The sequence below is a fragment of the Heterodontus francisci genome, chromosome 38 (assembly GCF_036365525.1).
Source record: "Heterodontus francisci isolate sHetFra1 chromosome 38, sHetFra1.hap1, whole genome shotgun sequence".
NCBI classification, from domain to species: domain Eukaryota; kingdom Metazoa; phylum Chordata; class Chondrichthyes; order Heterodontiformes; family Heterodontidae; genus Heterodontus; species Heterodontus francisci.
This window is the reverse complement of record NC_090408.1, coordinates 13,785,495-13,800,915: the sequence shown is the minus strand read 5'-3', so window position 1 is coordinate 13,800,915 and position 15,421 is coordinate 13,785,495. Positions and strand designations below refer to the sequence as shown.

The 15,421-nt window shown below is 41.9% G+C and overlaps 1 protein-coding gene across 1 annotated transcript in view; it reads right to left on the bottom strand.

The window, feature by feature from the left end:
* Window positions 1–688: 688 nt before the first annotated feature.
* Window positions 689–15,421, bottom strand: part of saxo2 (stabilizer of axonemal microtubules 2) — a 79,256-nt gene continuing 64,523 nt past the window's right edge. The window contains exons 3-4 of the mRNA XM_068017591.1: window positions 3,828–4,030; window positions 689–2,550 (exon numbers count right to left, since the gene is read on the bottom strand). Of these exons, the coding sequence (XP_067873692.1) occupies window positions 1,565–2,550; window positions 3,828–4,030 (1,189 nt within the window). The 3' untranslated portion in view covers window positions 689–1,564. The remainder of the gene's footprint in view (window positions 2,551–3,827; window positions 4,031–15,421) is intronic.

Below are 15,421 nucleotides of genomic sequence, written 5' to 3'. Positions count from 1 at the left end.
AGACCAGTGACTGTTCAAATTCAGAATTAAAACTTGGATTGGTTCATCCAGTGGAGGGCAAGTTGGCCACATTTCTGTTTGAGCTCTTTGTAAAACTGACGCTCATGGATGTGCACACATTCTACTCTAGTATTCTCTAAATTATAGGAGGTCAGCTGAATGTAACTTATAGTTTTGTGCAGTAATATAGCAATTTTTAAATGGTGATAAACAGGATCTATGAACATTTGAGTACTTGTGCGTTATCACATTTCCATGTGACCTTTATCACAGAGAAAATGCTCTCACTCTCTGTGGTTCACTGTTTTGCATGTAACTAGTTATGGGGAAGGGTGACTACTGAATTGGGAAAGTAGCAAACATCCTAAACTCTCCTCCTGGAGGTGTATATGGAAAGAAGCCCCTTCACCGACTCGACAACATCCCCCCCTAAGGAAGGTACAGGCTAATGTGAGAGGAGAGATGGGAGTACCATCACCAATGTCTTCAGATGCCCAAAAAATAACAAACCAAATTACAACCCTTCTATGTTCCTGCCCACTACTTCCAACGTGGAAATCTGAATAAAAACTGATGCCTCTCAACAAAGAAACACATAGAATATGTCAACAACACTTTAATGAACAAAAAAACCTAATTAATTTTGAAAATGATACAGAACTATTACTGTCATTTACTATCATATTTTCTTATCAATGCATTTTTCAGTGTAAGTATCAACATACAATTTTGAATACAGTCCTGCCTAGAAAATTCCTTGGTATGGTACAAAGTTAAAAATCAGACTTGTTACATAGCAATAAAGGGGTGGATTAGAATGCTTTCCAATAATTATCTGAAAATGTTTAAATCTTCTGTTTTTTATTGTGATTAACACAGAAAGGCACAATGTCATTTCAGTTTATGGTAATTCCACTGAGAAGTAGGGGAAATTCAAAAGAATCTATTGTGATGATTATGCAGTGTCCAGAAATATTAGGTAGATGATTACTGAACAGACGGTTCTGGGGTATAATTTATTGAGATTATATTTTTCATTGTGATTAATACACTAAAGACAGGAGCCTTATTTTATTCATTGTAAAGTTAGGAAATACCTGAATTATATGGGTAATTACAAACAGGGCAATTTTCAGAATTCTAAAGTAAGTGCTTGAATGTTCTGACATTGAATGGATAGTGGAACTGATTTATACTCAGGGATGTACATTGTAAGAAAGTAGTCACATTAAAGATACCTTGCTGTGCCTGTTTTAAATATATTAATAATACAATTTTTTAATGTAAACATCTGAATTTGAATTGAAAAAATATGTTGCTTCTGATAGTTTTAAGGATATACGTCTTTCATTGATGAAGTTGCTAAATACAATAATAGGCCAAGCTTCTTATTCACAGTCCCTGTTAGCATAATGATTGTGATTTGAGGGAGAAAAAAATTCAATGTCACTGCTTTTTTCAGAATAACACAAAGGCATTGGAATTTGTATTACACAATCTGTAAAGGTTTGGTACTGTCTAAGGAAAACAACATAATTAACATCAGAAGTTGCACTTGAAGACTTTAGGATGCTACAGCCACTTCTTTTGGATGATGCATTTCATTTGGCACTGCCAGATTTTCCTCTGATGCAGTTACTTTGTGGAAGAATCTATGACCACGTGCATCAGTGCTTTCATAGACATAGCCTGGGGGAGTAGGATAGCTTGCAGGACAGATTTCCAGCCTCTTTGGTATATATTCAGTACGATACAAGGTTCCACCATCAAATGGTGTTGTACTATGTAGAGGAGCATTTGTTGGTTTGAAGCTTTGAGGTGGATTAATTGGATGAGGGACATAATTAGCTTTAAAGGTTGTTAAATCATCAAACTTTGCATGCGGTATTCCTATTTCTTCAGCCCTTTTGATTATCTCTGGCTTCTTCATTTCCCATGATTTGAAGTCATCTTTCATTGTCGTACTCCCTTGAAAGGGAGCATGGATCTTTCTTGCACTTGCAGGTTTAAATGGAGCAGGTGGCTTGACTTTATGTCCAACATAATCAAGGTGAGAAGTGCTATTCAAATCCATTGGACCATCTGGTTGCACATAATCTGGATGTTTGTGGACATATGGCAAGGTAACAGGCCATGCCTGATAACGATCACGGAATTCAGAACTGCTATCAAAGGGTGCATCTGATCCTACCTTACCATGTTCAGGCTTGTAGCTTTTAGTAGGATCTCCATGCAGTCCCCTGTAATCGCGACGGTGAGTGGTAATACTGTCAAAAGGTTTGTCACTTGGTTTGTATTCATCTCTTGGTCTAACATATCGTTCCCCAAGCGGATGCGGAACATAAGCAATTTTGTGATTTGTTAGACCATCAAAGGGAACATCAGATATCTTAGGGGCATAGGGTGGTTTGAAACTCTCCGTTAGTGCATATCCCTTGGGACCATAGTCATCTTGAAATGTAGATGGATTTCCAAAACGTGCTGTAGGAGGGCAGTAAGCTTGCGGTGTTTTAGTCTTCCTTTTGGGAATGTCCCATAGTCGGTAATCATCTTTTTTAAAAAAAGTGCTAGTATATTAGCTAACGGCTTCGTAAATATATTGGACAATACTTTTAAGCAAATAGAAATGGGATTTATCATTGCTATTTTACAAAGGTATGAAATGTTAGTTAATATATCACACCCCAACTAGTTTTTGTACCAGCATTGAAGAAAATTGGAGGTGGAGGAGATGACAATGCTCATCAATCACAATGCTGAAGAATTATCTACTTAACAATTTCACATCGAGCTGTCTGAACAGAATAATACGTAAATATTAGTATTTAAACAATATCAGATTTATCTCATTTGAAAGGGTATATAAAATCATGTCTAACAGACATTGTTTGTTGTACAATGTATTCTCAGAGTATGTACATGATTTAAAGATACAGTGAGAATGATTTTAATCTCACTGCTGCCCTGCTTTTCAGTGTGAATTTGCCACTATTACTCAGAGATTAGTACTACTAGTAAGGAGAGTAGGAGGCTTAAGAGAGCCAAAATGACCATTCTTGAAGGAGGCTTCTCTTCTGAGGCATGTGGACCTCAATCAGGTCACTTTCAAAGAGAATTTCAAGGAATATATGGGTGGTGCTGATGCATCACTTCGTACCATTCAAAAGAGTCTAACTGTCAAACTTGTACCCCCAGGATACCATTGTACAACAAAGATTGTCTCAGTTGCAACCTGCAACAGAACAAGACTCAAATGGCTGTGAAATCTATTTATACTACTGCCATGGATGTTTTGTGATACACCAAACTCCAAAACTCGAAACTCCAAGCAATTGTGAATAAGGGTTTCATTCTATTCTCTTTGGAAATCACTGCAAACAATCTATTTTTAATTTGTTCTCGGGATGTGGATGGCAAAGTTGCACTTCATGTGTGTCACGAGTGCCTTATATTGTTTTTACAGCTGGGAGGCTTGCTAAACAACTTCAGAGGGTATTAAAAGTCAACAACATAGTGAGGAGTTGAGTTGTGCGTAGGTGGTTCTTCCTTGAACCCAGTTGGGTTTTTATGTCAATATGACAGATTCATGGTAATTTTTTGATGCCAGTTCACAAATTACCAGATGTTATTAATTTACTTTCACCCAAATGGCCATGGTGGTATTTGAAGTCACCATTCCGAGGTTGCTAGCCCAGTATCATAACCATTGCATTGTCATACTCATTTGCATAGGGCTTTCCAGTATTTATGACAGTTCAAGTGTGCAGGCTTTATTATGGCTGAGATTAGCAATTAAACTAAACATTTTCAATAATTTTATAATTTACCTTTGTATGTTGGTACGGTGTCTATTTTCCCTCCTTTCCCAGGTTTTGTTGGTGGAGGACGCATGCTTTCTGCGGGCTTAATTTGGTGAGGGCTGTAGTCTGTCTTGTAAGTTGTATGGTGATCTACCTCGCCAGATTTTGGTCTGTACTCATGCTGCAAACGCTCTGGTCGATGTGTAATTTCATGAGGTATATAATCTGTTCTGCAGATAGGGAAATAAAATTCAAATGTTATTGCAAAGAAGTATCTTTATTGCTTTAACCTCTTAACTATTTCTTTGGCAAAAGAATAGAAAGGCCTGACATTTCTAAAAATGGGAGAAAATATCCTCAAAACACCAAAGGAATCAGGGAACGCTTGGCTTTCACATATACAATTTGTGAGAGCTCTGTATTTTTAACACCAATGAAAAATTTGCATCCAATCATGACTCATACATAATAATGCTCCTTTCATGCTTCTCAAACAGCCAATAAGCCACTCAACCAGTAAGAATATAAGAATATTGTGAAATCCAGCTGGGGAGCATTCAATTGTTGGAGACAATGCATGAACAGCAACAGAGAAAAGGCTGTTTTACCTATGAGGCCCTGGTTGGCACAGCAATGGAGTGATGCAAGCATATTTTGGGGCGTGCAAGAAGTCACTTGGCATGGCAACGTATGACACACAGTAGCAACACATCTCTGCTACACAGAGGACATGGTAGGAGGCTCAGAAAAAGATGACTTGAATGATAATTACAAAGGGCATAAACATTACCGATTAAATAAATTATAATAAATATCAGCATAATAAATTGTAATATTTGCATGAGAGAAAGTCATACTTATAAAAGATACATATGCCAAAGCTTTGTACTTACACACAGAAATGTTAGTAATGGATTAGAAGTGAAAATAGCAAGGTTATGCATATGATCTTAAACATGATGGAGAGAGATTATACTGTATGAATGAATCTCCATGCATGAAATCACAATGAAGTATATTGCCTCATTTAAAAATAGTTATCAAAGTTCATCCATTTCTGGTTATGAGTAGCACCTGCCAATCAAAGTGTTCTATCCGAGGTCCCTCTGTTCAGATTCATGCCCCTCAAATTCTATAATCTCACTCCTATGGAAACTAGATGCTGTAACCGTGTTTGCATTTTTGATTAGTTTCACACCTCTCAAGCAGTTAACCAGCTTTCTAATCGCCATTTTCTGTGAAAGGGATTTCTTAGCCTGGTAGAAAGGAGAAGTGATGTCTCCCAGGGATCCATGCTGAGACATCATTGTTTACCATATATGTAAAGAATTTAGACTCAGGAATTGAAGGTCTGGCATCAAAATTTGCAGATGATACTAAATTGGGGCGGGAGAGCTCAATAAGATGGAAAACTGAACCAAAATAAAGGAAGGCACAAACAGACTGCAGAGTGGGTGGATAAATGGTAAATTGACTTCAATATAGGAAAATGCAAGTTGGGTCATTTCAATTTAAGGAACAAGGAGACTACTTATTCCTTGGAAGGTAAAAGCTAGATGGGATAGACGAACAAAGAATACTTGGGAATACACAAATCACTCGAAGTGGCAACACAAATTGATATGGTCATAACGAGTGCAAACAAAATGCTGGAGTTCATATCTAGAGTAAAACAGTAAAAAACAAGGAGACATGCATATAGCAGAGGATATATGGCACAGAAACAGGCCATTTGGCCAAACCAGTCCATGCAGGCATTTATGCTACACTTGAGCTTTAGAGTCATAGAGTTATACAGCACAGAAACAGGACCTTCGGCCCATCGTGTCTGTGCCAGCCATCAAGCACCTATCTAATCTAATCCCATTTTCCAGCACTTGCCCTGTAGCTATGGCGTTTCAAGTGCTCATCTAAATACCTCTTAAATGTTGTGAGGGTTCCTGCCTCTACCACCCCTTCAGGCAGTGTATTCCAGATTCCAACCACCCTCTGGGTGAAAAGAAATGCCTCAAATCCCCTCTAAACTTCCTGTCCCTTACCTTAAATCTATACCCCCTGGTTATTCCCACCTCCACGAAGGGAAAAAAATTCTTCCGATCTACCCTATCAATACCCCTCATAATTTTGTATACCTTAATCAGGTCCCCCCTCAGCCTTCTCCACTCTAAGAAAAACAGCCCTAGCCTGTCCAGTCTCTCTTCACAGCTGAAATGCTCCAGCCCAGGCAACATCCTGGTGAATCTCCTCTGCACCCTCTCCAATACAATCACATCCTTCCTATAGTGTGACGACATGAACTGTACAGAGTACTCCAGCTGTGGCCTAACTAGCGTTTATAGAGCTCCATCATAACCTCCCTGCTCTTATATTCTATGCCTCAGCTAATAAAGGCAAGCATCCCATATGCCTTCCTAACCACCTTATCTACCTGTGCTGCTGCCTTCAGTGATCTATGGACAAGTACACCAAGGTTCCTCTGACCCTCTGTACTTCCCAGGGGCCGACCATCCATTGTATATTCCCTTTCCTTGTTAGTCCTCCCAAAATGCATCACCTCACACTTCTCAAGATTAAATTACATTTGCCACTGCTCTGCCCATCTTGCCAGTCCATATATATCATTCTGTAATCTAAGGCTTTCCTCCTCACTATTTACGACAACACCAATTTTCGTGTCATCTGCGATCTTACTGATCATACCTCCTATATTCACGCCTAAATCATTAATGTACAATACAAACAGCAAGGGGGGTCCCAGCACCAATCCCTGAGGTACACCACTGGTCACAGGCATCCAATCACAAAAACAACCCTCGACCATCACCCTATGCCTCTTGCCACGAAGCCAATTTTGGAACCAATTTGCCAAATTGCCCTGGATCCCATGGGCTCTTAACTTCTTAACCAATCTCCCAGGCAGGATCTTATCAAAAGCCTTACTGAAGTCCATGTAGACGACATCAACTGCTTTACCCTCATCTACACACCTAGTCACCTCCTTGAAAAATTCAATCAAGTTTGTTAATATGATCTCCCCCTGACAAAGCCATGCTGACTATCCTTGACTAATCCCTGCCTCTCCAAGTGGAGATTAATCCTGTCCCTCAGAATTTTTTCCAATAGTTTACCTACCACTGATGTTAGACTCACTGACTGTAATTGCCTGGTTTATCCCTGCTACCCTTCTTGATTAATGGTACCACATTAGCTATCCTCCAGTCCTGTAGCACCTCTCCTGTGGCCAGAGAGGATTTGAAAATTTGTGTCAGAGCCCCTGCTATCTCCTCCTTTGCCTAACATAACAGCCTGGGATACATCTCATCTGGGCCTGGGGATTTTTCCACTTTTAACCCCACTAAAAATGCTAATACCTCCTCCCTTTCAATGCTTATTTGTTCAACTATATCGCAATCCCCCTCCCTGATCTCTACACCTACATCGTCCTTCTCCATAGTGAATACAGATGAAAAGTAATCATTTAAAACCTCACCTACATCCTCTAGCTCCACACACAGATTGCCACTTTGGTCCTTAATAGGCCCTACTCTTTCCCTGGTAATCCTCTTGCCCTTAATATACTTATAAAACGCCTTGGGATTTTCCTTTAACTTGCCCGCCAGTGTTTTTTCATGCCCCCTCTTCGCGCTCCTAATTACTTTTTTAAGTACCCCCTACACTTACTATACTCCCCTAGGGCCTCCACTGTTTTCAGCACTCTGAATCTGTCATAAGCCTCCTTTTTTTACCTTATCCAATCGTCTATATCCCTTGACATCCAGGGTTCCCTGGACTTGTTGGTCCTACCCTTCACCTTTACAGGAACATGTTAGCCCTGAACTATCATTATTTCCTTTTTGAATGACTCCCACTGGTCTGATGTAGACTTTCCTACAAGTAGCTGCTCCCAGTCCACTTTGGCCAGATATATTGATATCGGCCTTCCCCCAATTCAGTACATTTATTTCCAGTCCATCTTTGTCCTTTTCCATAACTACCTTAAATCTTACAGAATTATGGTCACTATCCCCAAAATGCTACCCCACTGACACTTCTACCACTTGTTCGGCTTCATTCCCTAGGATTAGGTCCAGTACTGCCCCTTCTCTAATGGGACTTTCTACGTACTGGCTCAAAAAGCTCTCCTGGATGCACTTTAAGAATTTTGCCCCCTTTAAAGCGTTTTGCACTAAGACTATCCCAGTTAATATTGGGGAAGTTGAAGTCCCCTACTATTATTGCCCTATTATTTTTACACCACTCTGAGATTTGCCTACATGTCTGCTCCTCTATCTCTCCCTGACTGTTGGAGGCCTGTAATACACTGCCATCCAAAAACAAAGGGATTGCCCCCTTTTTGTTTTATTTTGTGAGACAGCACTGAAACAGGCCCTTCGGCCCATCGAGTCTGAGCCGACCAAGAACCACCCATTTATACTAACCCTACAGTAAGCCCACATTCCCTACCACCTACCTACACTAGGGGCAATTTACAATGGCCAATTTACCTATCACCTGCAAGTCTTTGGTGGTGGGAGGAAACCAGAGTACCCAACGAAAACCCACGCGGTCACATGGAGAACTTACAAACTCCGCACAGGCAGTACCCAGAATTGAACCCGGGTCCCTGGAGCTTTGAGGCTGCAGTGCTAACCACTGTGCCACCCAAAACACAAAGAAGAAATGCAGTGTTCTACCCATATGTTTAAGTTCTACCCGTATGGTCTCATTATGGAACCTTCTAAGATATCATCCCTCCTTACTGCAGTAATTGACTCCTCGATCAAGAGTGCAATGCCACCTGCTCTTTTACAAGCACCGCCCCCCGCCACCATCTCCCCACCCCCTGTCACGCCTGAAGATTCTATACTCTGGAATATTGAGCTGACAGTCCTGCCCTTCCCTCAACCATGTCTCTGTGATAGCAATATTATCATATTCCCATGTGTTACTCAACACCCTCAATTCATCTGCCTTACTAGTAAGACTCTTTGCATTAAAGTAGATGCAATCCAGCCTTGCATTATTCACTTGTGCCTTAACAGGTCTATATTTGCTCTGCCTTCCAGACTAACTTAGTTTCTCTTCTATATTTGGCTGTGCATCACCCCCTACTGTACCTTCACTTTGTATCCCATCCCCCTGCCGAATTAGTTTAAACCCACACCCACCCACCCCCCACAATAGCACTAGCAACCTCCCACCAAGGATCTGGTCCTGTTCCGGTTCAGGTGCAACCTGTCCAACTTGTACAGGTCCCACCTTCGCCAGAAACAGACCCAGTGATACAGGAAGCTAAAGCCCTCCCTCCTGCACCATCTCTTCAGCCATGCATTCATCTGCTCTATCCTCCTATTCCTATACTCAGCAGCACGTGGCACAGGGAGTAATATAGAGATTATAACAATTGAGGTCTTGCTTTTTAATCTGTTACCTAGCTCCCTAAATTCTTGTTGCAGGACCTCCTCCTTCTTTCTACCTATGTCATTGGTACCAATGTGAACCCCGACCTCTGACTGTTCATCCTCCCCCTTCAGGATGTCCTGCAGCTGCTCCATGACATCCTTGACCCAAGCACTAGGGAGGCAACATTACCATCCTGGAGCCACGTTTGCAGCCACAGAAACGCCTACTGTACCCCTTACGATAGAATCCCCTATCAATATAGCTCTTCCACTCCTTTTCCTCCCCTCCCGTGTAGCTGAGCCACCCGTGGTGCCACAGACTTGGCTCTTGCTGCATTCCCCTGAGAAGCTATCTCCCCAAAAGGATTCAAAGAGGAAAATCTATTAGAGAGGGAGATGGACCCAGGGGTCTCCTGCACTAACTGCCTAGTTCTTCTACTCTGCCTGGCAGTCACCCATTCCCTTTCTGCCTGAGCAGTCTTTACCTGCGGTATGACCACCTCCCTGTACGTGCTATCCACGATGATCTCAGCCTCGCGGATGCTCCACAGTGTCGCCAGCCGCCGCTCCAGATCCGAAACGTGGATTTCGAGTAGCTGCAGCTGGAGACAGTTCCTGCAATGTGTTTATCCTGGACACTGGAAGTATCCCTGACTTCCCACATTGCACAGGAGGAACACTGCACGCTGCCGAGCTATCCTGCCATGATTTATCTTTAATTTACTCCCTTAAATTACCCAAAAATTTGAGATTATTTACACTAGGGACCTTGATTCCCTAAAAACCACTACTTACCACATAAAAAATTAGTAATAATTACTAGTAATTATTAATAAATTACACTAATTAAAAAAAGCACACTTTAGTAGTACTAACCCTATCACTTATAAGGTAGATTTTGAGTTTTTTTTTAAAAAAAGAACTTTCCCTCCCCTGATTTTTTAAAGTTATTTACAGGTATTAACAGCTGTTACCCACCCAACCAATCAGCTTACAGATTTCCCGTGATGTCACTGTAAGTCTTTTTTCCTGTTTTGAAATTCAAAGAGAGAGAGAGAGCCTGCCGCCACTCTGGTCTTTAGGTAGGTAAGGGCCTCGAGCCCCGCTCTCTTTATCCAGGTCCCGCTCCGTATCCGCCTCCTCTCAGGTCCGCCTGCCGACTGCCTCCAGTCTTCTCACCTGCTTGTCTAGCTAGCTTTTCACACTATTTGCTTCAACCACTACCTGTGGTCATGTGGTCCACATTGGTATCATTCTTTACCTAAAGTTTCTTCTGAATTCCCTATGAGATTGCTTGGTGACTCTTATATTGATGGCTTCTAGTTTTGCTGTTACTCATGAATGAAAACATTCCCTCTGTATCCATTTTATCAAAATCTGTTCACGTTAAATGTATTTAGAACTTTGATTAGACCACATCTTGGAGTGTGTATTACAAAAGGAAGCACTGGAGAAAGCTTTCATAATATTCATTCATGGGGTGTGGGCATTACTGACAAAGCCAAAATTTATTGCTCATCCCAGATTGCCCTTGAGAATTTGGCGGTGAGCTGCTTTCTGAAATGCTACAGGTGATGTGGTTAAGGTACATCCACAGTGATGTTAGGTAGGGAGTTCCAGGATTTTGACTGAGTGATACTGAAGGGACTGCAATAAAGTTCCAAGTCAGGATGGTGTGGGACTTGTGCAAGAAAGATTGCCATAGTTTGGCTGGTGATGAGAAGGGCTTTTCCTGTTAGATCCTTCCTGAATGCCCAGAGTTTCACCACCTCCACTCGCTGCCCTCGAGGCAGCTACGATGGGGAAGAAACCGTTACCCACCTCCTTCTGGAATGTACCTTTGCAAAGCAGGTCTGAAAAGGGATGCAGCTTTTGTTGAGGTTCATCCCGAGCAGCTCCATAATACAGGGCTCAGTGTTCTACAGGTTGTTCCCAGGGGGACACACCGAGAAAAACATCAACTGCTGCTGGAAGACCATCAACTCAGTGAAAGAGACACTTTGGTCTGCCCAAAATTTGCTGGTCTTCCAGTGAAAAGAGCTGTCCAATACAGAGTGTTGTGGACTGGCACATTCCAAGGTCCAGGACTACGTGTGTAGGGACTCAGTAAAGCTTGGGGCATCTGCCGCAAAGGCTGAATGGGGAAAGGCCACTGTGTAAGCCCCTCTCATTATAGAGTACCAAGAGGCTGGAACCCATGTAAAACCCCTCAGGCTATATGCACCAGATAATGTTTTGACATGTAATGTAAATGCACATTGTAAATATAACCTGAGATGGTAAGTGTAGTGAGGCACCTCATGTCTTGTTTTGAAATAAACTGATCTCTAATGCACTTTATGTAATGTCAAATTTGAATTGTTATGTAATGTACATTTTACAAATTTTGTGAATAAAGTATATTTTTGGAAAGAAAAAGAATAGATTTAGAAGAATATTACCAGAATTGAAAGGATGAAACTATTGTGAAGGATTAAGCAGGCGATCACTGGACTAGTAATCTGGTGGAATTAAAATTGAATTAATTAATAAAAATCTGGAATTGAATACTAGTCTCAGTAATGGTGTCATGAAGCTATCACCGATTGTCATAAAACCCATCTGGTTCACTTATGTCCTTCAGGGAAGGAAATCTGCTGTCCTTCCCTGGTCTGGCCTACATGTGACTCCAGACCCACAGTAATGTGGTTGACTCTTAACTGCCCTCTAAAATGGCCCAGCAAGCCATTCAGTTGTCAAGGGAAAATAGGCATGGATAACAAATGTTGGCCTTGAAACATCCCATGAAAGAGTAGAAAAATGGCTAGGGCTCTTTTCTCTGGAATAGAGAAGACTGAGAAAAGACCTGATAGAGGTCATTGCAGTTATAATGGGGCTTGATAGAATGGATGTGGAAAAACTATTTCCACTCATGGGTAAATCAGGAACAAGAAAGCACAAATATATTATAGCACTAATGGATCAACTAAAACTTTGAGAGATTTCTTTACACAGAGATTGGTGAGAATGTGGAACACTGCCATATTGAGTGATTGAAGCAGATCGCCTTGACACATTTAAATAGAAGTGATGCATACCTGAGAGAGAGGGGAATAAACCAATAAGTAGGGAGGGTGAAAAGAGGTAACTAAAATGAACGGAGGATCATGTTGCGTATAAGCACTGACATCGATCAGTTGGGCTGAATGGTCTGGTTCTGTGCTACAGATGCTACATGTTCTATGAATGGGATGTAAATACAATTGTGCAGTAACAAAATCAGAAAGTTCAAGCAATAGCTGTCCATACAGCTTGCAATATAGAGGTCTTTAAATAAAAAAGCCTCATTGCATTTGTATTTTGCATGCCATGATAGTACAGAAGAACTAAGGCAGAATTATGTGAGACTTGCTGAACTGACTCCATTCTGTGGAATTTGAAAGGATGATGGATTGTCTGCAATTGGTGAGAAATCAGCACCATAACTGCAGTAGTCCATGGCATCTAGTCTATGAAAGACATATTACAGCCATCTATCTGGGAAGAATCCTGGAACCTCAGATGCACATTGTACTCTCCTACAGGACATGAATGAACATAGAACATAGAACATAGAACATACAGCACAGAACAGGCCCTTCGGCCCACAATGTTGTGCCGATCCTTTGTCCTCTGTCAAGGACAATTTAATCTATACCCCATCATTCTCCTTTATCCATATACCTATCCAAAAGCCTTTTGAAAGTCCCTAAAGTTTCTGACTCAACAACTTCCCCGGGCAAGGCATTCCATGCCTCGACCACTCTCTGGGTAAAGAACCTTCCCCTGACATCCCCCTTATATCTCCCACCCTTCACCTTAAATTTATGACCCCTTGTAACGCTTTGCTCCACCCGGGGAAAAAGTTTCTGACTGTCTACCCTATCTATTCCCCTGATCATCTTATAAACCTCTATCATGTCACCCCTCATCCTTCTCCTTTCTAATGAGAAGAGGCCTAGAATGTTCAGCCTTTCCTCGTAAGACTTATTCTCCATTCCAGGCAACATCCTGGTAAATCTCCTCTGCACCCTCTCCAAGGCTTCCACATCCTTCCTAAAATGAGGCGACCAGAACTGCACACAGTACTCCAAATGAGGCCTTACCAAGGTCCTGTACAGCTGCATCATCACCTCACGGCTCTTAAATTCAATCCCTCTGCTAATGAACGCTAACACCCCATATGCCTTCTTCACAGCCCTATCCACTTGAGTTGCAACTTTCAATGATCTATGCACATAGACCCCAAGGTCTCTCTGCTCCTCCACATGCCCAAGAACCCTACCGTTAACCCAGTATTTTGCATTCATGTTTGTCCTTCCAAAATGGACGACCTCACACTTTTCAGGGTTAAACTCCATCTGCCACTTTTCAGCCCAGCACTGCAACCTATCCAAGTCCCTTTGCAGACGACAATAGCCCTCCTCGGTATCCACAACTCCACCAACCTTTGTATCATCTGCAAATTTACTGACCCACCCTTCGACTTCCTCATCCAAGTCGTTAATAAAAATCACAAACAGGAGAGGACCCAGAACTGATCCCTGCGGCACGCCACTGGTAACTGGGCTCCAGGCTGAGTATTTACCATCTAAGACCACTCTCTGCCTTCTATCAGTTAGCCAATTCTTAATCCAACTGGCCACATTCCCCACTATCCCATGCCTCCTGACTTTCTCCATAAGTCTACCATGGGGGACCTTATCAAATGCATTTGAAGGAGATACCCTTCAGGAGCAGTATGCACACAGAGACAAAACAAGCAGCCAATTAATGGGTACAGTAGCATAGTGGTTATGTTGCAGGACTAGTAGCCCAGAGCCACAACGAACAATCCGAGACACATTAGTTTATATCCTGCCATGGCAGCTGGGGAATTTAATTTCAGTTAATTAAATAAACCTGGAATAAAAGACTAGTATCAGTAATGGTGAGTATGATAAGGGAGCATAAAGCCCGTCTAGCTTACAAATATCCTTCAGTAAAGGAAATCTGCTGTCCTCGCTTGGTCGAGCTTATATGTGACTCGAGACCCACAGCAATGTGGTTCACTCTTAACTACCCTCTGATATGATCTAGCAAACCAATCAGCTGTATCAAACTGCTATGACAAGGTCTAATAAGAATAAAACCAAATGGACCAGACGTGACAGAGGAACACTCAACCAAGTTAATTCTCACTAACATCTGGGGACTTGTGCCAAAATTGAGAGAGCTATCCCACTGGCTAGTCAAGCAACTGTCTGACACAGACATACTCACAGAACTATCCCAATGTCCCAGATTACTCTATCACTATCACTGTCAGTGGGACAGGACGTACCCACCAGAGGTGGCAGCACTCTGGTATACAGTTAGGAGGGTGTGGCCTTCAGAGTCCTCAATATTGACTCTGGACCCATAAAGTCTCATTGTATCAGATCAAACATGGGCAAGGAAGCCTCCTGCTGCTGCCACAGTACCAAAACAGCTCTTATCAAAGTCATAAATGACATCCTACGAGGCTGTGACAAAGGTAAACTTTCCCTCGTCTTTCTCAACTTGTCTACAGCCTTTGACATGGATGACCTCACCATCCTCCTCCAAAGCCTTCCAGCTGTGTGGAACTGCTCTCACCTGGTTCCATTATTATTTATCTAATTGTAGCCAGGAAATCCCCTTAAATTGCTTATTTTCCTGCTCCCGCACCGTTACCTCTGGTGTCTGCCAAGGATCCATCCCTGGCCCCCTTCTATTTCTCATCTACATCCAAAAGCACAGCATTAGTTTTCACCTGTATGCTCATGAAACTCAGCTCTACTTCACCACCACTTCTCATGACTCCTCCACTGTTGCTAAATAATCAGATTGTTTATCGACATCCAGTACTAGATGAACAGAAATTTCCTCCAATTAAATATTGGGAAGCCTGAAGCCATTTTTTTCTGTCCCTGCTCCAAACTCTGTTCCCTAGCAACCGACTCTATCCTTCTCTCTGGCAACAGTCTGAGATTAAGGCAGTCTGTTTGCAAGCTTGGTGTCACATTTGACCCTGAGATGAATTTGCGATTTCATATTCGTGCCATCAGTAAGACCACCTATTTCCATCTCCAGAAATTCACTCAACCTCGCTGTCTCAGCTCATCTGCTGCTGAAACTGTCATTCATGCCTTTGTTAGCTCTAGATTTGACTATTTCAATGAACTCCTGCCTGGTCTCCCA